The sequence below is a fragment of the Drosophila virilis genome, chromosome 4, assembly GCF_030788295.1.
Source record: "Drosophila virilis strain 15010-1051.87 chromosome 4, Dvir_AGI_RSII-ME, whole genome shotgun sequence".
Lineage (NCBI taxonomy): Eukaryota > Metazoa > Arthropoda > Insecta > Diptera > Drosophilidae > Drosophila > Drosophila virilis.
The window spans coordinates 10,410,798-10,438,620 of NC_091546.1; the positions used below are offsets into that span (position 1 = coordinate 10,410,798).

General features: G+C 38.7%; 1 protein-coding gene across 11 annotated transcripts in view; it reads left to right on the plus strand.

Moving 5' to 3' along the window:
* Window positions 1-27,823, plus strand: part of Wdr62 (WD repeat domain 62) — a 62,224-nt gene that overhangs the window by 21,991 nt on the left and 12,410 nt on the right. For 4 of the 11 annotated variants that reach the window (XM_032438677.2, XM_032438679.2, XM_070209475.1 and 1 more), the window contains 2 exons: window positions 6,394-6,543; window positions 7,056-7,189. In XM_032438677.2, coding sequence (XP_032294568.1) covers window positions 7,112-7,189 — 78 coding nt within the window. In that variant the 5' untranslated portion in view covers window positions 6,394-6,543; window positions 7,056-7,111. Of the gene's footprint in view, window positions 1-6,393; window positions 6,544-7,055; window positions 7,190-10,164; window positions 10,601-23,603; window positions 24,358-27,823 lie in introns of those variants that run through there. The other 7 variants (XM_032438675.2, XM_032438676.2, XM_032438683.2 and 4 more) reach the window with 7 other exon arrangements.

A 27,823-nucleotide genomic window follows, 5' to 3' on the forward strand; every position in this document is an offset into this window, starting at 1 on the left:
TTTCTTTGGCTTTTGTCTTGCGGATACGTGCGCAAAATTGTGCGTCGAATTTTTCTCAAGCGGTAGATTTCTGGAGCCGGCTTTTGTCTGCGGTCTGGTTTCGAGGGGGGCGGCCGTTGAACCCCGCAGATTGGTAATGCTAATGAAACAGTTTAACCGCAACAATAATAGCTGCTAATACTGTTTATCATTCAGGTCTAAATGGGCCCTATATCACTTGGCTCCCTGAAGTAACGCTCGTTTTTATTTCTGCCAAATGCACTTTCGCAATATGCGCAAAATTTCGATGCAATCATTGAGACGTTTCGTATAAAACTTCCGTGAAATTTGTATATGCACCTGTATGTATGCAAGTGTGTGTGAATGTATGTATTTGTGTATGTATGTGCTTTGGTACGCTTTTCCGACGTCTCATTGTCTACGGCTGTGTTTTTCTCTGCTGTCATGCTACTGTTTTCGGCCTATTTTTATCTATGTACATTTCCATACAAAATTATATTTTTACTGCCCTTTTTTTCTGTTGCTTTTGCAGCAGTAGCTCGTTTTAGCGTCTGTTCAACACCTCGCTTAACACTGAGCGAAAAGTATCTACACCTGGCTCTAATACACAGACAACACTGTCTCTTATAACCATCTTTGGCCAGCTGATTCGTTGCTAGAGAACTAAACCGATTTATTGGCAGACCCATATAGGACTTCGGCTAGACTACTGATAATCTCCTCTGAAATTGCGAAGATCGATATCTTCTTAAGTCACAGTTTGAAAGTCAACGCTTTGGGCTTCAGTTTTAAGTCTCACCGAATATTTTGATCAATACGGTGAACAGGGAGAAGAAGGCACTGTGTTTCATAAGGATTACATACTCTTGACTCTAACTAACCATTTTCATCTGTGGAATTAATAATTTGCACGAAACACGGAAATTTAAAAATATCTTGTGAGCATAACAATTTTCTTTTTGTGTATCGAAATCATAAACAATTTTATATAGAATTTGATCGATTAAATATAGACATGGAATATAAGTAAACAGTTTCTGTTGGGCGATATACGAAGTATTAGCTAACTTATTAATTCCTTTCACTCATTTAGTACGAAGAATAACGTGTTTACCAACTTGGGTAATCTTAAGTGCTTTTCGGTTAGTTTTGCAACACTGGGTTTTGCATTGTCCACAGGCAGGCGTCTGGGCTTAGCAAGAGTCACGATATCATCGGGAATATGTTTGCCGAGAAGAGAAAGACAATTATTAATAATTGCATCATAAAACATAGAATATATTAATATATTACTAATGAACAATTAATTTGGTGCATTTCAAGATATTTTATGCCCAAATGAAAGTCTTTGTACAATTGACTAGCATTTGTTTCTCTAAGTGTATGGCAAGTATTTGCATATGGCAAACATATTATGCATTCCATTGCTAAGTTTTTAAGTTGTTGTTGTTGTAATTGTTATTGTTGTTGTTGTTGCATGTGCCTCCAGCCGTCTCATGTTTCCCAGTTTTCGGTCTGTCTCGCTGTCTGTCTGACTGCGCGTATGTGTATATTAGCATATGTGTGTGTGTGTGTGTGTGTCTGCCAGTTTGGCTGCATGAATTTAAAACTGGATGCTGCCCGGAGCCCATTGCCAATAATTGGAAAGAAATGCAATCACCTTGCTCAACATTTGGTTGCAATTCAATTCGCATTGAATTTGCAACTGTTGCCGCAAGTCTGTGCGGCCGGTGTGTGTGCAACAAGCCCCTCCCCCTCTCCCGTGTCCAATGGTGTTACTTTGCAATTTAACTGTATCATTTTATTAACACTTGAGGCGCCAAGTTCGTGCAACGAGCCTGCCCGTGCACTCCTCCGCCTCCTCTGCACTTGCAGCAACTGTCTTTTATTTCGTTCCGCGTTTTTTTCGACTCGCTTTTTCATTTCATTTTGCCACGACGCGCCATTTGAATTCATTTGCCCTCTTGGCTGCTGCTGCTGCTGCTGTTTTATGGGGGCCTTTTATTAGTGCATTTCTTAAATAACACTATGCCATAAACAAATGTAAAAATAAGTAAAAGTGCTCCAGTCGGAAGTACCCGACCGAGAGATATCCTGAATCAGCCTAGCCTCCTTCTATATTATTCTTGATTAACTTCGGTGCTTATGATCCGATCATTTTGCGATCCGTCCTAAAACTAAAATAAGTTATGCACTCATTCTGCGTATGGTACAGCTTAAATTTCAAGTCTCCAGCTCTTTTAGTTTCTGAGATCGATCAAACGCAACTAGAATTAATCCAGTGGGAACTTAAATTGATCCTTCCACAAACAACCAAGCGATCGATCTGTCTTATCGAGTCTATAAAGGTCGCTAAACTGAAAATATAATTTTAAATGTGTTTAAACAACTTCGTATAATAACCCCGCATCTAGCTTGGAGTTTTTTTTAGTTAACGGAAATGAACTTGATCTGCGTATGGCATCGGGAATTTTGTATGACTGACTCATTTTTAATGCGTACCCGCTAAACAAATACTATTCAGCTTAGCAATTTATTATTCTAGTATTTATTGCTATTAATAATATTATTATTATGGAATATATGATATTGGTTTCGCAGAATCTGCATCCTCCTGTCTTTGCCTAGAGCAGCCAGCAGAGTCTGACAAAAAGGTGAGCTGGGGCCGGCGATAAAAACTTTCCACATCATTGAATTGGGCATGTTTGGGTTCATCGATTGCGTTAATTAACTCAAAAATGGAAAACTGTTGACACAGAAATTCATTGAACTCGTTCCGCATGCAGTTTAAGTTCCCGAAAAGTCAAAGGCCTGCCATCAGAAGTTTGCAATTATCGTTGCCCCCCGTCTCGAAACTGGGTCTGGCTGGCATTTTATGCCAATTGCTCTCTGTCTATATAATAATTCATACGTGATTTTAGCTCTACCCGTTCGTATTGCCTCTCTTGGCAAACTAGACAAAATAATTGCCATCTTTGCAAATAATTGCCACCAATTTCTTTAGTCAAAAGAATGCTGGGTCTGTGCGCAATTTGGACAGCAGCTTCTGCAGCTTACGTGCTTTATGTGTACATTTGCAATAAAACATTGACTTCATATTTATCCTGTAACCATTAGAGATGGGTATATTGGTTTTGTCTCTAGGTGAGCTGCCGGAATTCGAGAACAGACATAAATTGTCGATTTTCTCCACGTCATGCCCGTGTCAGAATAAAAGAGATGTAGACCCCGACAGATCAAGTTTATTGAAAACTGGAAGAAATTACCCGGCGTTGCCCAAGTCAAAAGTTAGTCAAGTGCTATCAAAATTGTTTGTGCCTCTCCGTTCTGCTACCAACGCATATTTTAATGTCTGCCTTGTTCTTGATATATTTCGGACAAACTTTGATCTACATGTTCCTCCCATTTAGAGGTCAAATCTGCCTTCACCCCTTTTACCGCTCGCTTTCGAGATCCAAAAGTTGGCCAAGCACTTTGCTTTATCTTTGCCACGAATGCAAACAGGTAAAGTGATATATACTCTTTATAATAGCGTAATAAACTATTATAGGGTATTAAAGGCCCGCGTCAGATACTAAAATGAAGAAGTTGCAGATGGAACCAAACACGCATACTTGTATGTAAAGTGTTGTTGCAATATACATAAAATGTGAAGTGCATTTATCGCCTTATTGTTTCTTAGATTATAGTTCTGTTTGATTATTTTTTCTTGTGCCAGGAAAAGCTGGCACATATGGCACAGCTATTTCGGACTCCCCGCCGAGAACGGGTTTTCGTGTGGGAACTGATATCGCGAATTCCAATAAAAAATGTCGCACATATTGTGGCATACTGTTGCTGCAAGTTGTCCAAGTAATTGATTATTCTGTGGCTAATCGATTATTGATTATATTAACGAGAATTTTGAAACGGCAACTTTTGAGAGAGTCTTACACTGAAAACAATTGGGCCTGGCTTGTGCAATATTAATTGGCAAACAGCACAGCATATATGTATATATATATATATATATATATATCGGCAGCTATAGTATATGTTATCCGTGCATAATTATGTTTTTGGCCCGGGCCCATCTCTGCGGCTCTTGTGTCTTGCGGTTATTATTGTCAGCGCGCTTTGAGAACAAGTTTCTCATTGTGTGAGTCAATTGACCCAAATTGCAGGGCCCGGGCTTTGTTGTCTGGTCGGGCCATATCTGCAGTCTTTTGTAGTAGACGTGTCGTTTTTGCTGTTCTTTTTTTTTAGTAGGTCGCATTTAAGATGAAAACAAAAAAAAACCGCTTGAACTCTGCCCAATACAAGACGAGCTCTGCCGCAGAACACGCTCAAGCTACGCCCGGACATGTGTTCCGTGTGAAAAGCTAGCTTTTATGTGTACATCAGCTGGTTTACATCTTTATACATCGAATAGCTCACAATTTATTTAAATGTGCAAATGTGCAATTGTTATTATTTGTCGCTGATTTTGATAAATCGTTTCTCTTTGATAACATTAACGTGAATTGATAACAAATTAAATGTGTTTTCGAACTTTGGTGGCTTTTAATTATATAAATCTAAATCGATATGGGTATGGTTTATCATTGAATACCCTGTTCTCCAGTCTCTGCTTGACCCCAGATTTTCCAGATTTTTTCGAGCTGTTCTCAATAACAATAACTCAACTCTAGGGTGTTATCTTTGAGTGTTGCCAAAACACTTTCCCCAACCTGAGAGCTCATCAGCAATTCAGTTTTGCAACGATTTGACGTCTGCATCTGTCGAGTTATGCAAAGAAAATTCAGCATTCGCCCAACAAAAGCCAAAAGAAAATACAATCGCAAATTATTATTGTTTGTTGTTGTTTGTTGCTCGTTGCAGCAGCTCACAGTTTAGAGTTTCCAGCAGATTTTTCTCAGTTTTAAGCCTCAGTTCAAAAATATAAAATTGTCCAGCAAATCTATCGAGTGGAGATCCGAAGACGACTTGAATTAAAGGTTCCTCTCTTTCAATAGACACGGCGAGAATTAAGTTTGTGCCATATTTAAAGGTCCAACAATTTAATATTGTTTGGATTTAATAACAATTTAATATGAATAACATATATTATTTATTAATAATAATATATAATGTTTATACTTTAATATAACTAATACAAATTATTTATTAAACAATTTTAAATATATATTAATATATTAGACGTAACTCATCTGCTCGTTTTGCTTTATAAAAACTTTTTTTTTATAAGATCTTGCCTTGTTTATTTTTAGCACAGGGTATCGATTAGTCAATCAGTTTGCTCTTTATTCATTCTTTGTTGGCTCGCTTTGTGCCCGTAATTAATCACACATCGTATTGTTGTTGTCAATGACAACTGATATTGTTTTTTTTCCATCGGATAAAGAAAGGGTGTGTTGGTATTGTGCAAATGTATGCAACAGTATGTATATATATGCATATCATTGGATCGACGGCCAAGTGGATCTTCCTGTAATCGCAATCGAAGCAATCCCTAGATATATACAGATAGTACATACGATTTTAGTTTGTTTTTAGTCTTTTAGCTTTGAGGCAACACGAATTGGGTTGCAGGGTATCGTCAAGTCGGATAATCACGACTAGAATACTTTTATCTGGCTATTTACAGCTCCCAGCTGCAGCTTACTTACATTTGGTTCGAGCTTTGATAGTTGGGATTTTTATCAGAGAAACGTGATTGCATATGGAAGCTATTTTGAGAGTATTTCATGAATCCTTTACTTTGCGTCACTTTTTGCTGTGAGTACGAACCCGTAGACGTCAACGGATTGTCGCCAAAATTGGATCTGCTGCGTGATATCATCGCATTGTTCCTGCTTCGACTTTGAAAAGAGTCAACTGTCTGCATGCTAATCAATTTAATAAGCTTTTCAATCGATGTGACAGGAAAGATCGCATTATTTTGGTCAAATTAGTCGTGAGCGGAACTTAAACCTCTTGATAACACTTATCGGAAAACATATAGTCGGCAGTACTGTATGTAATAGGCCAAAGGAGATATCTCCGATTGCAAAGCTTGATCAGCTTCTTCTGTTCTGTTCTTCTGATTGCTTAAGTTGTGAGAGCTGAATCCATATCCTTTTTTTTTTATATATCTAAAAATAAGAATATTAGAATAGAGCCACAGAATTTTTTCAAGAAGGCAATTCCCATAGTAAAGGGCGTTGAGAAAAGAGCACAGCAAGCGTAGAGTATCTCCTAGTCGGACACTCCCGACTAGTGCATTTGTACTATATTTTAATTGAAATGGTTTCCTTACGTTAAATTTAAAACAAATTTTGAAATTTGATTCGACAAATCTTAAAGAAAAATCTATTTTATATTCAATCAGAAATTTTCACTAACAAAAATCGTAAATTGTTTTATATTTTGCAGTTACACTTAACATTTCCTGCAACAATTGCTTCCAATCAACTGTAAATTGCCAAAAGAATTGAAAAACAAAAAAAAACAACTCGAACTGAACATTCAACTGTCAAATTTGCGAATCTACCGAAATGTGGAGCTTTAAGATTTCAAATAAAAGTGAGTAAAGTTTATCCGAAGTAGAAGAAACTTGTGTAAAACAAACTTGTTTCAAATAATAACTTAACTGTTAACCAATTGTTCTTAAGACTTATCTAGTCGGTTAGAAAAGAGTTATACTTTTCGTACCATAGAGTATTTACGTTGAAAAGTCTGCTACATTGCGTGTGGATCGTATTTTAGCCATGTCTGCAACCAAAATGCAAAACGAGCAAAATGTTTAGCGGCGGCAGCCACCACACAGCTTATACACAACTGGTGAGCGCGTATAAGAGTTTCAGCTGGGATGCGTGTCTCGGCTAACCTTTACTAATAACTCTATATACGTACATAAGTGTGTGTGTGTGTGTGTGTGTTTGTGTTGTGTAAACAATGTTTGTTTACATATGCATTTTATTTGCTTGAAGACTTATCCAGACTATACAATACTTAAACCGTATAAGAACAATATTGACTTTCTAAGAGAGTTTGTTTTTTATTACATTTGTGATATACATTTTGTTATATTCCAGCATTCTTTGCCGCTCATTAAATCGGAAGACCGCGTTGTAAACAGCTCAGGATCGCCATGGACGCCCCAGATGCCGGCCGCATTATCCGTGCGCCTGCACGCCGCAAGCGGAATGACGAACAGCTGATGGACAGGGTGAGTACCTGGAGTAAGTGTGGGGGGGGGGGGGGGGGGGTGGGGGCAGCGTGTTGAGTTTTTCGCCGTTCGCTTTGACAGTTTTTCCACATTGTCACTAGATTTGATTTTTCCTCACTTCGTCGTCGCGTTTCATTGAACTCGATCACGATCTATTTATGGCCGCCTGCAGCGAGCGATCCAGTTTCCACAGTCTCTCACTGAACGAGTTCCCGAATGCAGCCCACATGCATATTTCCAACAAAAAAAAAAAATGAAAGTTATACGGAGACACCCGCTCCCAAATGCATTTTTTATAGTTTCTTTGGTATTATTATTAATTTTCGATTTGATTAATTGAATGTGGATTCAAAGAATGCGACCCAGTTTCATAAGCTAATTGGAGTCGCAGACGTCCTCCCACATTCACCACGGCCCAATCCGAAAAGTTCATTAACATGCAAGCGCTGGTCACGTAAATCTTACCTCCACCACACGCCCAACGAAACCGCCCCGCTGCGACTCTCAAGCAGCGCGCCACACACAATGTAACCCACAATTAACGGGCTTTAAATTTCACGCAATTAACAGCAGAAATAAATAACAACAACAGCGCGCAGCAACAATTAGTTGGGTTTTATGTCAAGTTCAATGCACGCAGGCAGACACAGACACCCCCGCCCACTCGCTGACGCTCTTCAATTACAAATCTGCGAAATATTATTAAATAATAATGCTCAAAATCAGAAGCAAGAGCGCCTCAGACTTTCTCTCCGACTCGAATGCGAGAAACAAAAACAAAAGCTTCTCCAAGTGACCTTTTCACCAAAGGCACAACTTCACCACAGCCGAACATCAGCTGTGCGCTGCTCCAGCAGCAGTTGGCAGTTTAACGTTTGTTTGAAGTTTGAGAGTCACGATCTTGGCTCGCTCTTGTTGCCTCTCTCTCTCTCTCTCTCAGCCTACTAACTGTTGTTGTTGTTGTTGTTGTTGTTGTGTCTGTTTCACTTTATCGCCTGTTGTTAGTTAATGCCTTTTACTCGCGACTCTCTCTCGCTCTCGCTCTGCGCTCCGAGCACTGCCGCTGCGCAATTTGCTTTGCGCCGTTTGGCAGCCGCTGCGCTGTTTCAGTTACAATTTGTATTCCACTTGGTGCGCGGTTTTCTCGGTTTCTGGTCGCTTCGCCGCCGCCGCCGCCAACTCCCCCCCCTTAATCGTTGCATTGTATGGTGCGTTCGTTTTCCGTTAGTTGTTGCAATTTTGCATGTTGCAACAAAAAGTGCATGTGGCGCAGTGCTAAGAAAAATTATGAAAAAGCGCTGCAGAATTCCCAAAATTTGCTGTTGCGGTGCGCCTTTGCCGTTGTCTATTTAATTATTTATCTACACAACAACAACAACAACAACAATAGCAACTGTGCGTTTTTTAAGCGGCCTTCGGACATATTCGGCGCGTGTAATTCGGTCGCCGTCGCTGCTAACGCTGACGCAAACAGCGTCCGCAAATAACTGTCCGAGAGTCTCTCGCCCAGTTTAGCAGCGAGCAACCCCGAATCAGAATCCGAATCCGAGTCCGAATCCGAAACGCAGTCCGCAATAGCACAGCCCCACCCCCCACGCCCGTCGCATGTGTTCGAGTCAATTATTTTGCAGCAGATTTTGTTGTTGGTCTTGTTTTGAAATTAACGAAATGATTAGATCATAAGAGGCGACAGCTTAAACTAAATATTCGTGTTAAAAATCGCAATTAGAATTCTTCTGAGAATTGAACTGCAAAGCAGAAATAGAGACTGGAGAAATCTCTCGATATTGTTGCCTAGTCTCGGTATATGCGTTTCTCTCTGTCTAACTCATTTATCGAACGACACTTTAATATTTGGTTGTACTATTGGACTGTTTGTTTATCACAAAAAGATACAGGCTACTATAAATAAGAGTTCCCAGATAGTGAAGCCGAGAGACGAGTAGAATCCAAGGGCGAAACCGCCCCCAAAATGTCACTGCAAAATTAATTGAATCTCATTTCCCTTGCAAAGTCAAACAGAATTAAAAGACTAAAAACAAAAGCAAAAAATAAAAATAGAAAACTCAAGTCGAACAATTGCCGCGGTTCTACGCTGATAACGGCATTCGGTAAAGGTGTCGCCTCTCGGCTCTGAAGGTGGGCGAGCGAGAGAGCAGGGCCAAACGCGTTAAGAATACAATAACAACAGAAAATGCAGTTAAATGGTAAATGGTGAAAAAGATAACAATGAAAACGAACAATTAGAGAAAGAAATTTGGTAATAAAGTAATTGAAAGAGAATATGCTAATTCCTTCAAATAAGAAAACTCAAATCGAATCAAGTAGAGAGTAGCGAGTGCCCGCCTATGGCATACCCTGTAACTAAATAAGTTCTAATATTTATTAAAAAATATGAAAAATTATTGAACTGTTTAAATTCTCATATATTATAATAAGAAGGTATAAACCCTATAAAAATATAAGGTTGTCTGTATTCCTTCTAAAAGCGGGTCATCAGCACATGTTGCTATTGTCATCTTTTCGAAGCTTAAACTTGTTGAGAATTGCAAGTGATTTCCATTTCATTCATTTTTCTGTGTTTTTTTTTTAAATTTAGAAAAACCTACACCTCTGAGATTTGTTAAAAGAAACGTAATATTTATAATTTGGGGTTAATATATAATCCCAGAATTGCTTTTAACAATGATTGTCATAATGTGTGTTGCTTCTGTACCTATACATTTTTGATGCACACTTCGACCTGGTTACAGGGTATCGCCCAGTCTAGCACTCTCGCATTGATCACACTCATTCGTATTATTTGAAGTAATTGGAACGTAACCCATTTGGCCGCGTGCCGGGCGAAAATATTGTATAGCTCAGAGGCAGCAGCTGTTTATGGTCGCAACCCAACGCCCCAGCCCCTCTGTCACGCCCCAGGCATCTGAGTATATATGTATGTACACAGATGCACAGATGAATGTGCACATAATTTAATAGAGGTGCCTCACAAAATGTTTAGACCCACAAAGACAATTGACATTTACATCAAATGAAAGGCAGCGAGCAAACAAACGGCAAACTAAAAAAAAAAGAAATGCAAACAATGTAAATCGCCAAGTGCAAAATAAAACAACCAAAAGAGAGTGAAAAAATTGTTTATTGTTCAAATCAACACATCAACAACAACAACAACAGCAACAACAACAGGTCCACATGCGGCATTTAATCATGACCCCAACGTCGCTGTCGATGTCGACGCCAACGCTCTCTTCGCTGCATCATCAGCGTATGTCGCAGTCGCAGTCGCAGCTGACGCTGCAGTCGCAGTCACCGTCACCGTTGACGCCGCATTCGGCGTCCCCATCATTTTTCGGCATCTCCGGCACCTCCCCGCACTTTCCGGCCAACTATGTGCGCAGCGAAAAAGTGAGTTTATTCCCCATTCTCACCTCTAACAGTTACGGTACATGCGGGTGAATATGCCAATACAAATTATACCATAGTGATTTATGTATTTAAGATGATTGAGGTGAAAAACGCGCAACTCTTTGGGTTACCATTAGAAAACTCGGTGAAAATTCTTTTGTGAATAAATACGGGTTTCTATTTGTGAGCTTTTCCCAGTTGTTACTTATGTCATTGCATGACAAATTCGCAGTTAAATTTTTAATTTTTTTTTTTAAATAAAAACCCGCAAAAGTCAATGACATTTGCGCATTTCTCTGCGTATTTTGTGGTCCTATATTGGGCACCTAAATATCTAATGCGAGCTGAATACTGAGTACAATTTGCAAATGCGATTGTATTAATTAAGGCTTTAATTTGCATTTTCTATTAAGCAGCGTGTGCTACAAGCTTTGCCTTAATTACAAATGCGGGTATATATACGAAAATTGACCCAATTTCGAAGTAAATTTCAAACTGAATATGGTTAGAAGTAGGGTCATATTGGCTGTATGTAAAATTAGGTAGAATGAGCTATATACGAACTTATAAATTATACAGATTCCAGGGTATCTCTAAAAAAATGAAATGAAAATAGCAAGGCAACAATAGATTCTAATATAGAAATAATACTTGCTGTAATATTAATCTCTATATATAACGATTTTGTTCCTGACTGACTGATTGATTGATGGATCAACGTACACTGTGGAATTCGCATGCTACAGGGTATCTGTTCGCTTAACATACTTTTCTTTTAGAAAAAAAGCAACCATTTTGTGCAAATCTGCATTTAATATATTGGCTTTTCAGGCCTTTTCATCTGCCACCGGAAAGTTCTCTTTCCCACAGATTTTGACCTTTGAACTGACATTGAATGCTAATTCAGTTATAATCCAAGCTTACTTTTTGCGCTAAGGCAGCTTTCACTGACTTTTCCAAATGTCAGCGCCGCAATTTAAGCAGAGCAATTATCCAATTTGTACGAAGCGCACGCGCTGCACATTGCGCAACAATTAATCAAGAACAAGAAAGGGAAGGTGGGCCCCAAATCGGGAGGCACAAAGTTCAAGGTGAGCCCAGCTGATGACGGCATCATCGCATGGATGGAATTTCGCATGCGATTGTTAGTTCATTAGTTGGCAGATTTGTAGCTGCTGGTGTGGCAGGCGTTTTCCCTTTCATTTTCATTATGAGCAACTTTGTTGCCACCTTGCGGTTTGCTGTTGTTAATTTTTTTTTTTTTTTTTTTTTTAGTTTTGCCGCTGCAGTTGGAAAAAAAGCCATTTTCCAGACGCTTTGCGCTTTTTGGAGCAGAAAACATTAAGAAGAAAAGTTGCGTTTATGTGGCGATTGGGTTTTTCCTGCGCATAGCTGCAGCATTTTCTATATGCAGATAGACCCCCCCCCCCTCGCCACCCCCTGCCCCTTTCCACTCATTTTTTCTACACGAACGCTGGACATAATTGCCTTGCTCAGCTGTCACGCCCACCGCCCACGCTGCGCTGGCAAGGCAAAGCAAGAAAAGCGTAATTGTTTTGGCCCATATGAGGCGGCGAGTGAGAAAGGCGGCTCATCTAAATGCAGATTGGACATACTCTATGTTATCTTCGTGTTGCAAATGCATCGAAAGTAAATTGCAATGTACATTTTGCCGCCGTTGTTCCCCTTGCCACACCTGTCCTGTGTGCTGGGCAAACGTGAGGAAAACTATGCGCATTATGTGTCTAAGATTTCCTCAACTTGATTTGTTCTACTTTTTGCCAAGTTGTCGCATTGGGAAAGTGCTATTCGTCCGTTCATCTTTCTAGTTGCTAGCGACTGTCGTTTATATCGTTTATGATATTTGCCATTAGTTGCGCGACTTTCTAACCGCCTTCAAGACAAATCTGCTGCTGAGCAAATGGAAACTCTCGTTGCGCTCAAAACAAGCCCCGATCAGCCTCACCTCCCCCCGCGCCTGCTCACAGCTGGCCACTGCGAATCGAATAGTCAACATTCATCCTGTATGGATGATGTTCCAGTGAAAGCTTGTGTCGACATCCACAACGGGGCAGGCGATTCGGTGCCAAAAGCGATAATTGTCCACTGTTCTGCTATTAATATAATCAGAAATTTGACAACATCAGCAGGCAAAACAATTAACACTGCTACAGTGGGCCTGCTCGACTAGTAGATACCCTGCACATGGCTGCAAACTGTGCGGAAATTAGTTAATTTAATTTCCAGCAATTGTGAAAAGAATTAAAAGCTTTACGATAGGCTACATACAAAGCTTAGATCTAACCAGATCTTGTATACTTCTCAAGTTCGATGGCGATCAGTATAGATATATACATATAAATTTTTAACTACACCTGCAGGTATTTTCGCAAACGGATAAACACAGGAACATAGCTATATTGACTAATCACGCCTCATCGAGATTATTTATACCTTATGTGGTTAAAGATATTTCCTTCTGGCTGTTAGGAACCTTTTCACAAAGTCAATCAATCACTAAGTTTTTAATTTTAGTTCAGTTTTTAATGGAAGCCTTTACAAAAAATATGTATCATGCTCAAGAATGACTTCATTAACTAATATGGCATATATATAAAGTGAACATATGATATATAGAAATATGATATATAGAGAGGATGTTAGATACGAAAACTTATCTAATAAGTTTGCTGTTAGTACTTAATTCTAATAACCTCACAAAAAACTATCTGAAGTTCCATAACTATTGTTTTCGGAAAAAAGATACGCTATTTTTCGACATATATTTCAAATTTTAAGTCCCTTATGTAATGTATTAATCTGAGATCGATGCGCTTAGAATATAGTATATGAACTCAATGAGTTCAACCTTTTCACCTAAACAAGGTACCTTACCCATCAAAGTACAGGGTATTTATAAAGTATAATATTATTTACATTGATCTTCTTCTGTGTCCGCCTGTGTCTCTTTCTATACATCTCTTGTACACACTGTGAACAGAGTATTCGGTGATGTGTTTGTTTTCGTAAGCTTATTCGAATGCCGCACTGGCATTAATTAAAGAGAAGCTGTTTGATTAAAGGCTAAGCATCATGTTATTATTTTAGTAAATGCACATTTAGGAGTAGCTAATCACGCAGCTTGTGTCATGTTCAGTCAGCTAATAATAACACAGGGGAGCTGCAGTCGAATTGGTTTCCACCAATCATTTATTGCCATAAAGAGCGAGAAATCGAGTGTAGGCTCTAAACCACGTTAATCTCCAGATCTGACTAGCACAGTGGTTCAGCACATGGAACTGGTTTCCCGCTCTGCTCGCAAATGTTTCACTTTTCAGCGACTAGGCCAAAAGTGTCTATTGCCTTGTCTTGGAAAGGAAATGCGCTCTGTACTCTCACACTCGCTTGCCACACTTTCCCATTTAATTCCCGTTCATTAAAACTTTTTGAATAATTTTATAGAATGTAGAGAGAGAGAGAGAGAAACTTGGCTAATTGAACTACTCGGCAACTACTACAACAGGGTATTGGCAGGTCGGTTGCATTCGACTGCAGCGTTCTTGCAGTTCGATTTTTAATTTTTCTAACGCCAATCCAATTTCTGGCTTATAGCCAAAATGTTTGTCTGAATTGTTGCATGCATTTTGATGGCCTTTTCTCAGTTTTGGCGTGAAAAACCCGACTGCAGAACTGAGCTGAAACAAAGTCTCAAGCAAAAATCGTGCGGCTGCTTATTCGAACAGCTTTTGGGCATGCAACGAGGGCAACTTTGTTTTGCTTCACTCTCGGAGCAATACGCCGCAAAGAGGCTGTTATTTCATTCATTTAATTTATGTAAAGCCACAAAGTGGACTTTACTGCATACGACTTTATATAATTATGTGCCACTAACGTATGATTAACCAAAAACAAAAAAAATGCGCCACTCCACGTGGAGGCAGGGCTGGCAGCCAAAGTGGAATTGGTTCAGACTAGCTGCAGCCATTTGGCTAATGTCTTGCGACTGCACTGGCTCTTATATATCTCTTTCTGTCTCTCCAGCCCCCCTCTGAGTTCTCCTGGCTTGTGGGGCACCCACACAAAAACGACCCGGATCAGCCCGGTCCAAATGCAGCTAAAAGCTGCAGTTGCCGAGCGCATTTGTCCAGCACCATTTGAGAAAGTTGTCTGCCACTTTCAACTTTTGCATGTCGTGCTATTATTATACCATGTACTCACTGAAACTGGGTATATTGCACTATTTCGTATGTGTATGCGTGAGAGATTCACCTAGATTCGCCTACGCATCTATTGCGATAACTAAATGAGCTATATATTTTAAATTTGAAATATATATCATTTCGCATATGCAGAAAAAGATTATATTTGTATCGATATGTTCTCCTATTTCCATAATAACATAAGTATAGTCAATCAAAAGACCTAGGATCTACCATTTAGTCATTTGATGCACTCAATTGGTTGTCCTATTAACTGCCTAAGTTTTTTTATAAAGATTGGACACCATAGGATGGAGAAATAGGCGCAGATTGAAATGGACGTATAACGTATCTCCTAGTCGGGCATGCTCGACCAAGGCGCTCCTCTATTCGTTTTGTCTGTCGCTTTGGCAAAGGTTTCTCGCTGCGAGATTTGAATTTTGGCTGGTTGCTTATTTTTTTTTTTTATTGGAGCTTCGTATGCAAGTTTGTCGGTGTGTTTGTAATTTTATTAGGTTGATCTCGTTGCTAATTTTTGTGCATCGATGTGGAAAACGCTGTCCGCTTGCCGCCAGAAAATTGTTTTCCCTTTTTTTTTTTCTACTTTGCCGCCTCGAGCGCAGTCACCCATGTTGCGTTGGCTTTAGCTACTTGTAGTACTTATTTTCTGGATTGTTGCTCAAAAGTGAGAGAAGAAGTGTTGTGCCATTAGCACGATTCGTGTTTTGGCTAATGCGTACATTGCCTTTGATGTTTTTGCAGTCACATTTACGGGCTTCAAATAGTTTGTAGGTGCTTAATTAGTGTAACATTTATTGGAAAGGATTAAAGGCAAATTTTGAGTAATAAACTTTCTTATCGGGCTGAAAATTGTTTTGTGTTGTGGAAATGTTATTTGCTTATAAGCTGCACTGAAAAGTAGATTTCAATGGACTGAATCTATATGAATATTGATTTAAAAAAGTATGTTTAATCAAATGATAATAAGTATATGAATCGCAGAGAGCTGTTTCTATACTTTGATCGCCAATGGGTTACATTCGATTAGGCCAAATGAACGGGCTGTTGTTGAACAGCTTGAATACCAATTCTTGGGAATTCTGTGAAGGCACACTTTTTCGTAATCGCACCTCCAAACAAATTACAAACATGTTATGTGGAGCAGGTAAACTTCCAAGCACTCGTACTTGCCACGTTTTTTATTACACACACACATGTGTGAACAGTAGCCGATCAACAAAATGCGAGTGACATTAAATAGGCAACCGTAAAAGCAACACCGTGCTACCTCTAACATACAACCGCTGTGGGTGACCCCCGGAGCCCGCCAACCTTAACGCCCCAGACCCCATTAAAGGTAAACTGTTGCACCACGTTGCCAGTTTTTTGTTGTGGCTGTGGATACTTTTGTTGTTGTTGTTGTTGGCTTTGACGGCGTTGATTCCCATGTACTCACAGGCACGACACACAGCTGAGCTGGTCATAAAACAATGCAAAACAGTTAGAACAACAAACGACGGTGTGACAACAGACACACAACACACAGAATACACACATGCATCAAGTTATAGCCAGCTGGTCGGAAAGCAAAAATCAAGCATTGCTCACAAAGTCAACGAACTGTTGGGCAAAAAAAAAAAAAACAAATTAAATTGCCCTATTCAAAAGTGTCTGATTAGGGAACTATATCGTATGGCTCTATTGAAAGATTCCTCTTTGGTATAAATATTAATAAGATTGTGCTCATATCTTAGATATCGTCCGATTATTGCTATGACAGCTCTATATATACTGGATCTATGCAGAAGGTTATAAAAGCCGCATCAAAACTGAGAGACACAGAAAATTCGAAGGGCCAAAGGTCAAAACCAAACCAAATCTTCCGGCAGAAAATGTGTATATACTTAATGGTAATAACTCCCTTTGTGATTCCCCTTTTCCGCAAAGAGTGACAAACGGATTCTTAATAGTTTCAAGGTATATGAAATATATTTTTCTAAATATGCGAAATACATACTAAATACATTGTAAAGGAAGTATTATCTAAGACCAAACCTTCGATTTCTCCTCTATTTCCTTTATTCATCTATTCATCAATTTTGCCAAAAAAGGAAATTGGCTAGAAAGCAAATGAAATCAGCTTTAGATATTGGTACTGCCCACTTCGGCTTAAAGTAGTAGTGGACATTTCAGGAACACATTTAATATCTTTCAAGTTCGACGAACTATTTAACTTCTTCTTGGAGCCTTCATTTCGAAATGTTAATTTTGAAATCTGTGTCTATTTAACACATGCAAACACATAAGTATTATGCTTATGACATAGCTTAAGTTGATTTAGGCTTTTAACATGGCAAAATAACGAAATTCACTACGCTTGACAATTTTTACATTCAACATACAAAATATCGCGACTAAATATTATACAAGTTCACGATATCGACGCATATTTGTGGACTATCAACAAAGTTATTCATCAGCGCTTTTGACACCTTTACAACTCCGTGCATGCATACCCTGTACAACTAATAATGGAATAAATTGATGGGGTCGTGGAAATGTATGTAACAGGCGACCCGCTATCAAAAACCGGGTCGATCTACATATCAAACCCAAGCGTCTTGCTGTCTGCCAGTTTGTCTACAAAAAAGATTTAAAGCTTAAACTGTTGCCTCTTATATACATACCGTGCGATGCAGAACAAGTTTATTTTGTCATACCCTGTTGCCATTAAAAATGAGTACTAAATATTATTGAAGTAAGCACGAATGTACGCTTGTCGCTGGCAAATCGTTACAGGGTATCCGAAAGCGTGCACCCTCAATCGCTGAAACTCGTTTTTGTTGCGTTGTTTCTATACTTTTTGTGTGCTCGCGAACATTTTGTTTTGGAAACCAACCCACATGATTAGCACTTGATTGATGTACGGGCACTCCTAAATGCCTCGTCCCGTGTCTCGTGTCTTATGTGTGCGCACACCTGAGTATGGATGTGGCTACCGTACACGCTGCGGCCCGACTGACACTCAGAAATCACAAAGAAACATGCAAAAAAGTTAATTAATTCTGAAAACAATAATCAATTTGATATATGTATGCACATATTTGCTAGTCACATTGACAGGTTGCCTCAATGATGTGTCCCATTGGAGCTCGGTTACATCTGCTCGAAATTGGAGCCGGACCACTTCAACTGTGGCATTCGATTTATTTGCATTTTGATGACCCAATTTGTATTTATTTAAGTGCAGCTATTTTTCAAAAGCCCTCAAGGCTTGTCATATCTTCTATATTGATATGCATATTTAACTATCTAATGTCAACTCAAATCCTAACCAGAGTAGAAAAAAGTCCAATAACATCACCCGCTCGATTTGTATATTATTTCTCCTCCCGTCCGGCCAGTTATGCTCCCTTTCATAGCTAATTTTGTCAATGATGTTATTAGAGCTGAGATTTTGGTAAATGTTCTTAAGCAAAATATAAAAAAAAAAATGCTTAATGGAAAAAAAGCGAGAAAAAGGTTATTTAAAATTGTCAAGAAGTTTGCTATAGAATAGACGCAGAGGGGCATGCACAAAAATAATTGTAAGCTATTATAAATACCCTATCGGTAGATAGTAATGGCAAATCATTGACCGGATGAATGAAATATTAGATCTGCCCGGCCATCTATACACCCTGTACCGTGTGAAAATATTAAGAAAATAAAATAAGTAATAAGTTTGTGCAGATCAAGTAAAATTTGGTAAATCTCCTTCGTTTTCCCCAAGTCGATAATAATCGATTTGTTATTCACCGGGCTGTCAAAAATTGTGTCAAAGATTTTGTTAGTTTGGTGCTTAAGTTCTTGTTAATATTTCCTATCCTATCTTCTAAACTTAAGTTAAGTGCATGTGTCATTTTTCTGCATAGATATAGAATTGAGTAAAGATAGGGTATTCTCTATTGCCGCACACCCAAGCATATCATTCATACTTGTTTTCTGAATATTTCGTGTTGTATTTTTGTTGCTGATCACTTATTGATTTATTAATTAGTTGCACGACAAAAATCACAAAATTAGAAAATGTTTCAGGTTTCTAACAGAGTTGGAATTTTGAAAATTGCATTTCTAATGAGCTTAGAGGCGGCTGAGCTCTTAGCCGTCGATTCTTATAAGAGCTAGTGATGTCAGGGAATGATGTCAGATTTATTATTGTAGCCAATTTTGATTCCTGTTTACTCTTTGATTTAGTTTGACTTTGCAATTGCGCGTCGCCGAATGCAAAAAGAAACAAGTTAATGTGCACTATCCTTGAGTGAGCGACTAGCAGATACTCTGCACCCTAACAGAGCACTCTCATCCTGAATATCACATAGGCTGTTAATGCTGATCAAAATTTGAGTCAGGAATGTTTTTTTCTATTTAACAGCACAAACCATTTGCAGGGTACAAAATATTATGATTTGCCATGTTTCATAATTAATAGCCCAATCGATCTAGCCATATATATACCCTGGTCTATATCTAAGAATGCGACAGAGAGCAAAGGCCAATGTGGAATGTAGGCCTTCGTTTGCCATACGCAGGTTAGACTAATTTGAAATTTTGTTTTATAATGGTATGCAGAAATTTTCATAACGATCGGTTTATTATAAACTAGGAAGTAAGTCAAGAATCTGCATATATATACATATATTATATATATACATAAATATACATGTGTCAGAAGTGAAGAGCCAGGGGAGAATTGGAAACTTAAGCTCTTCGTAAATAATGTATGTACGCATTTTTGTATTGTAATTGATTGGAGTCTCAGTTTTAATTAAGTAATTTAATATAGTATACCACTATATGGCTAAGCTGAACATTTAGATTGATGTTTTGTGTAGATTATATGCGGACATTTGCCACAACAATGCAAAGTGAATGAATGGCAGGGTATAAAGAAATGCATTTCACTTTTATGTTGAACGAGATTAAAGCAACAATATGATTATATATCATAAACCGAGTAGTACGAAATAAAGAACTTTATCCAATTCAATCTCATTTTGAACTTGTTTATGCTCTGTAACCATTGGATGGGTATAATCGCTATGTGCAAATGTATGTAACAAGCAGAAGAAAGCATTTTCGATATCATAAAATATACGAACATATACTTTATCTTGTCTTTGAGCTGTTTAGTCTTATTTACTCCTTTATCATTCTCAATTTTCTATAACATATTTATGTGCTTGATTGGAGCTGGAGAACACTTCTAGTTGTCGATATTGTCTCCGTCTGTCTCATTGCTGCAAGTCTATTATACCCGCTTTCACGCACTGTTTTTCTAACAGGTCATTGTGAAGTGATCAGTGGGCAGCTTTTGGATTGGACTCTGACACCTGTTATTAGGCACAAAAACATTTTGAGTTTTCCGTTCAACTTTTTCAGCTTCAGCTACTTTGATTTCGATTTGGTTTCAGCTAAATTTATGCGACTTTTTCACTCAAATTGTACGCGTCTGTCATGTTTGCGTTTCATCTGTGGGCGTCCCTCGTTCGCTGCATTTGTTACACTGTCTGGACATAAACCCAACTCCTCTGCAGCATTTAGCAGCACATAAAAATGTTAACAAAATACACGCCGAAATGCAGCTTAGATAAGCCCCTCTATATAATTAAATCTTAGTGTGTAGCTTTTAACCGATTCCGACCACACTTAAATGTGGTCGTGTATTCAATATCTCAATCGGCACAAAGCTTTTTTAATAACAAAGCCCACTCATCGAATGGATGGAAAATATGCAAAAGTGCTTGTTTAATCGGTAAAATGTGTTTAATTAAAATCAATAAATAGCAGCTTTCTCAGGCAAGCCGAAAAAAGGTTAATAACAATATTTATGTGTGACGAAATCAGCTGGCACTTTTTGGAGTGGAAAACGGTTGTCGACTTGACATGACTTAAGTAGGAAATTCAATTATTTGGCTTGGATTGACAAAACTATTTTGGAAATACCTCTGATAAACAACGAGTGCCGATTAGCAGATACTCTTTCATATTTGCATACTTGCATTGTATATCCAATCACACACACTTTAACGAGCATCTCGGTTGAAATATTCGTAGTCTGGGTATGTTCTCTTTAGAATACCTGCCCGATTCGTTGTCTCACGCACTTGTCATTTAAAATGAATTTGATTGCTTACCCCGAAGATATATTACAGCTGCCTCTGTCTGCATGTTGTATGCATATGCACAATTTTATCATAACCATTTCGTCAATTCTAAATGAGTACAAATACTAATCAAACAACTTCTCGGCTAGACTGTATTTGTGGCACACAAACATGGTCTTAGCCATAAATCATTATTGTTAGAAATACCTACGTATAAGCCAGCCATATTGAGAAATCAGAAACCTTTGGTAATAATTTCAATAACACTATTAATATGACAAAAACGTCATAAGACATTGTACAATGTCGTCGAGTGACAACAAAGCAAATGTAATCTAATTGCACAAGCGACAGGGAAACAATCAGCAATCCACGTAAATGGCTATACATAGCGCACAGTCCCGGCAACTTTTCACGGCGTAAATCAAAGGAAAAGCGGCCAAGTGGCAACGCCACCAACCCAACAACAAGCTGCATTCATTTGAATATGCGCCGCATGCAGCTCAAGTCTGAACTATCTCCATATCTATCTATCTGCCTAGCATCTGTCAGAGCCGTCGCTCGTAACTTTCCCCCATAAACTACGAGAAAAGGCGCCGTCGCCAGAAATACACACGCAACACACACACACACACACACACACACACACCCACAAACACACACAAACACACACACTTGAGCACAACAAAAGCAAGTAAGTGTGCTCTAGTCGAGCGTGCCCAACTGAAAGATACCGAGCTGTCATTACAAATACTCGAACCTTATACTTTACAATGCAAATACTTTACGAAATGGAAAAGTCGCATCCTTTTGAAAAAATTCAGGTCCTTCATTATATAGGCGAAAAGTATTCAGAATTGCAGTATACTATTCGAGTACACACATGTCATATTTAGTATATCTATTTTCTTGTTTTTATCGTATAAATATGATAAACTGGTTTTATATTATATCTAATGGGCTTGGAGATCGACGCCCTCACATGGATCTACTCAGCGCGTAGTTCCTTTCAAGCATATTTATATAAAATTGTGCATTCGGCCTGTTACATGCATTTGCACAGAAACGCTATACCCTTTGTAGCTTATTCAATGGGTAAATATTGTCTGCACCATGGAATCTCTGTTTGTACCCAGGTCTCGGCCTCGGGCTTGATCTGGTCTCGCAGGGCTGTCAAGTGCGTTGCGCTGTCGCTTGAATCTTTGTGCGGCTGTTTAAGTTGTTGCCCTCCTCTTTATTGGTAGCGGGAATGTTAACAATGCATTTTGTTTGTTCAAACGTCGCTGCAGTGTGTGACTTTTGCTCTTGATTTGTGTATTATGCAAATTGATTTTCTTTTGTAAAGCATAGTTCACATTTAAACAGTTAAACAACATTTTGATTAGGTATTGTATATAATACATAGATATATCTAATTGCATAACGTTTTGATATTTTACTATCATAAAAGTATATTACACCAAAAGGCAAATTAAACAATGGCTTGGCCATCTTAAATCGGTAAGTATTAATTGAAATGGCAATTGTTTTTAAGCCCATATGTTTCCTAATTAATATATTATTCATTAATTGGAACAAGCTCGACACTCTCCTAACTCAAAAAGAGTGCAAAGTCATTTTTACTCTCTTTTATTATATATTTGTGTTCTATTGCTTTGCTACCCAATTGCCAGCGTGATTATCTGGGCAGTTTGTTTTTATATATCTAACATATATATCTGCGGGTGATATTTGCTCGTTCGGGTTGTCCGGGTTCGTTCCACCTGTTTGGCTGGCTGCCGATGCTTTGGTTGGCTTCCTCTGTTGACTGACGATTTGTTGTTGCTGGTTTGCCTAATTTTGCGATTGTTTACAAGTTTGGAGCAAGCGTGTACGCCTACAATTCAATATGAATTGATTTACTAATAATTTATTGTGTTTAGTGGGCAGTGCAGTCGGATCGAAACAGAATCCAATTCAACTACATATATGTCGCGACAACAACACTTGTCCTACTCTAATGAGGCCTTAAGCACTTAAGCTTGACTATTTAGCCATGCAGAGTGCTAAGGAATGCTCAAGACTGATGTGCTGGGCCAGAAGGTACCCTGTTTTAGTCTGCTATGTGAACTCCCAGCAGAATACCCTGTAATGCGTGGGTGCTTCTATAATTGATTAATTGCTTCTTGGGCAAAGCACGCCTTCTTTTCATTGCATTGATTAATGCAATTCTCGGCTCTGGCACTGTTGAATCTGCTTTCGCAACTGTCAATCGAAAATGTAAATGTAATATTAGAATGCTAAGCATGAGGCAATAGATACAGCGATAGGTAAACAACAAGCTCGCCTCTCGGTCAAGCGATCGAGCCTCAGGCCTCGTGTGTGTTTTGTTTTCGTGCTTGACTGCAGTCCACGCCCGCCGAAAACTTGTTTTCGAAACATGCAAATTAAAGAGCGGGACTTTGAGCTAAGGCTGTGACTGAAAGTAAGTAAGCAAAGCATTCATGACATACACGTACGCAAAGAGCTTTCAAATGCGCCGTCTCTCAAAAACCCAATCGGCGAGCAGACCGACACCGAGACTGAGAAGGTGGCTGGCCAGCTTTGAAGTCTCTCTTACGATGACGATGACGAAGTCGATTGTTCACGACCAGAAAGAAATCTCAACAGTTTCATTTGAGTCGCGCTAATAACGAAACGTATCCAACAGATTCGCAACGACAACCGACAACGATTACAATTACAATAGGCGATGGGAAGGGACGGGACGGATCAGCAAGCAATTAGAAATTCATCAATTCGCAGTTGTATTCAACAAATTAGCAACGAAACCAAAAACGTGTTACGAATATACGAAGCATAAATATTAATTTAAACAGCGTAGTAAACTGTGTTTACCAAATAAATGGGCAAAATGCATGCAAATACTTTGCTAACGAAATTCTCAAATCCTCAATCTTGAATGGCCTTTAGGCCCATCGAACACTGAAGTGAACCGAAAACCCAAAAAAATCTCCAAGCATACCAAACTACGACCTTGAAAACAAATCAAAACAAAACAAAAACAAATATATTGAGACTAGTCATCGTTCATATAACAACAACAACAACAACAACGAATCCCAGTTAAAACAGTGCAAAAAAAAAAAAACCGAAAAGTATTATTTATTGAAAACAACGCCCCTACAAAAAATACCGAATTTATAATCTAGACATACAGCGCACATATCTGTACATATGTAATTGAGAAATTGTGGGCGTTTTTCTCTCTCAGTGCCACTTAAAAAACCAACAATAATAATAATTAAGTAGAAATTAAAATACACCAAGAAATTGTCGGTGGCATGTATTATCAGACAAGGCCAAAATGTTCGCGCCACGAAATTCATCGCCAGTTGCCATATACGGCAAGGAGGACTTAGCTGCTTATGAGGTACATCCGTTTTTACGACCATATACACACTTATACGACTTGACATATTTATTTTGGACATATGCATATACCCATTATCAAACATGTTTATACCCTCAACCCATTGCGAGTGGGTAAATAGGGCTTCTGTGCAAAAGTGTGTGTATTAAGCAGAAGGGGGCTTCCCTGAATAAACTAGGATAGCATTAATAGTCGAGTTGATCTACGCATCTCCCTTTGTTCTTCTTACGTTACGTCTTATCTCGGCACCTAAACGGGAAAGACTTTAAATTTGAGTAAAGGTTCCCTATCGATGACTTGCCCCCTTTTCAGAAAATCGATAAACATCGATATCGAAATCCTATTTGTGATTTCTTTCCAGTTTTATTTTAGATTTATTTCTTGGCTTAAGTATTTAGACTTGTTTGTGTGGCCCGAATTTAATCAAGAATGCATTTTCCATGGTGTGGGCTGCACCGCCTGCTGCGTGCGTGCGCATGCATTTATGTCAAGAAGCCGTTGCCAATATTTGCAGCAACAGCTGAACGCTGAGTTACAGAGTATCTGCTAGTCGACCACGACGGACTTAAGTACTTTCATGTTTCGCCGTCAGCTACGCTTCGACCGACTCGAATCTGGCTAGAGCACAATTTGTTCTGTTGCATGATTTATATGGCCAAAAGTTTTGTCTCCCCATTTGTAATGGGTTTTTGTGGTTTTCTCTCTCAGCTCCATTGTCCGTGAAGTCGGTCCATGTGTGTGTGTGTGTGTGTGTGCCTGTGGTCGGGCTAAGCTTTTCATATAGATATTGCTTACCATTTGGTTGAATTGTTGGGTCGTAATTATGGGCAATTAGCCGTTGCCGCTGTTGATACTATTTGTGCTGCATCGGCAACTTCTAAGCCGGATAGGAATGCTTAGACAATGTCAAGGAATCGCCTATGCAACAGGTATCAGGTATAGAGCTTAAATATTTCATGGCAACTCGGCTTGCCATTTTCGCAATTTTTTAATCTTTTTACCGAGCGAAAGGCTGCCAAAAACTTACTTCACGCATAAGCATTTTGCTCACGTCCGTCAGCGCTTTGCAGTAGATACAAAGATACAAATGTAGTTAGGTCTGCCTATATATATATACTCCATACGAGCGAACACGTATGTAAAGCTGCTCGATGTTTGACTTGACGATGATTTATAAGTATGTCTGTGTATGCTAGCCAAAGGCATATGCGCAAATGCGAGAAAACAAGCCGCTGAGCGCAAACTAGAAATGTAAAAAACGTGTCCACCGAGAGCGTAAAAAAAAAAACCAAAAAAAAAAAAGCAAAATAAAATGCTACATAAGTTTGTTTGCTCTAGTCGAGCTGTGCCGAACTAATGTATACCCTACGCTCAGCAGACTTTATAGATTCGTGTCCCAAAGCTGTTTTCCCTTCTTGCCTGACTACTTGAAACAAAGTTTCGAAGTCAACAAGTCAACTTCATAATACCCTTCTTTCTAATTGGGCATAATTAAAAAAAGCTAAGCTTATTATATGTATATGTTGGCTTCTCTTTCAACTTGTTGTCTTCTTAATTCAATTGCCTTTCTGTTTTAAATACGGTTTATGGATTGCTTAAGTATATCTGATTTAATTGACTAATGTGCTTCTTTTACTCAAACAATAGCATTTGGTATAGTGTTCATTTTAATTGGTTATTTTTAGCAGGCAATTTCGTGTGATCCACCTGAATACGAAGACCTTAAGCCCAGTGTGTACATACATATCCATTGCTTGTCATTGCTGACACCTGTCAGACAAATATTTGCGATCGTACGTCGCAGAATTATAACCGCAGCTTTGATGCTTTGTATCTCTGGCAGCGTAGGCAGCTCTCAAAAATGTGTCACCAGCCCACACGGCGGCACATTCAGTCTGAACCATCAGAATGCGGCACATTTCAACGAGCCAGCGAGTACAGCTGACCAAATTTGCCAAAAGCCTCGGCCAAAGCTCGGACTGTTGGCTTCCTTGTGCACTGAACTTGGCCACAGTTCGATTATGCAATAACTTTTCATATTATTTATGAGAAGTCAACAAACTAAATGGCTTGTAAGCTGCTTCGATTTGTTTTGCCCATGGTCGAAATCCGGCTGCTTTATTGGTACATTTGGCCTTGTATTTGAAAGATGTACAACAAAAGTGTGCAGATATCTTCCGGGTGGCAAAAATGATATAAATTTGGCAGACATATGATTTAGTGAAAGACTCAATATTATTCAAATTTTGCCGCAATGATTGAGACCTGTTTTTAAACCAATGATTTGCTGAACAATTTATATTAGAAAACACAGAAAGATAGATGAGCATGTCAACATTGAATCAATTCAGCTTTTTACTGGCCCAGCTTTCTTTGTACATGCTGATTGTTGGTAAACAAATAAGAGAGTAATAAGAGGGATGTGCTTGACTAACAGATACCCTGAACCTAGCATCTAGTTGCTTTTAAAGTTTATATTGTAGGATATAAGGATTGTCGAATGTGGCTTTTAGAATCTTGGAGTTTTTCTTGATTGATTGAATACCTATTAAATATTTTGAACTCGTTCGTCGTTAATTTGCAGCTTATGCTCTTGTGATTGATTTCAAGTGGGTATCTCTTAGACGATCATCAGCGCAAATTCGGTATTTGTTGACAGTTTTCTAGCCACGCTCAAAGTGTTTACAATTTCACGGCATATTATACTCATTACGAATGCAAATATCTCAAGTTAACTATAGAATAAACCGGTTCACAACGACCTTTTGCATTGAGAAATATTTCGAAGCTGCGTTGGTGGCAGCTTCAAAGCGAAAAAGGCAAATAAAATATTGCTCTGAGAAGCGTCGACTTCATCAAAGTCTAGTGTTGTGAACAATATAAACATCGAGCCAAAGGCTCGCACATTCCTCTACTCTAGACTATTGGCCAGATGATCTCAGCCCGTTGTGCGATCTGACTTTGCGACGCAAAATCATGCTACGGGTGTCTAATGAGCATTTTTTTTTGTTCGATTCTCTTTGCATGCCAGCGAATATTGAACTATTTAATTGGTTGCGTTTTCAGTGCTTCAAGCTGCTCGCCCACACGTCGAACCTAGCATTATATGGCCAGTCCGCCAGACTTGTGCAACTGCGTCACGGCTGCCATAAAACACTTGACTCGCACTTCCTGTCTTTATACTTTGTACCTACGCTCCCTGCTTGTATGTACAACACATTAGTTTAAAGTGCAATATTAAAAAAAAAAAAAAAAAAAAATAGAGGCTTATAAATGAAGTCATACTTGCGCGTTGCGAGTTGCTAAATTGCCGAGCATATTTAATATAATTGATTTGTGAGCGATCTCCCAAAGGCCATTTTATTATGGGTTGGTATTTCTATGTTAATGCGAAAATAATTTTAAGTTTTATTGAATTAGCTGCTTTTATTTGTTTTTTTTTTTTTTTTTTTTTTTTTTTGTTTAT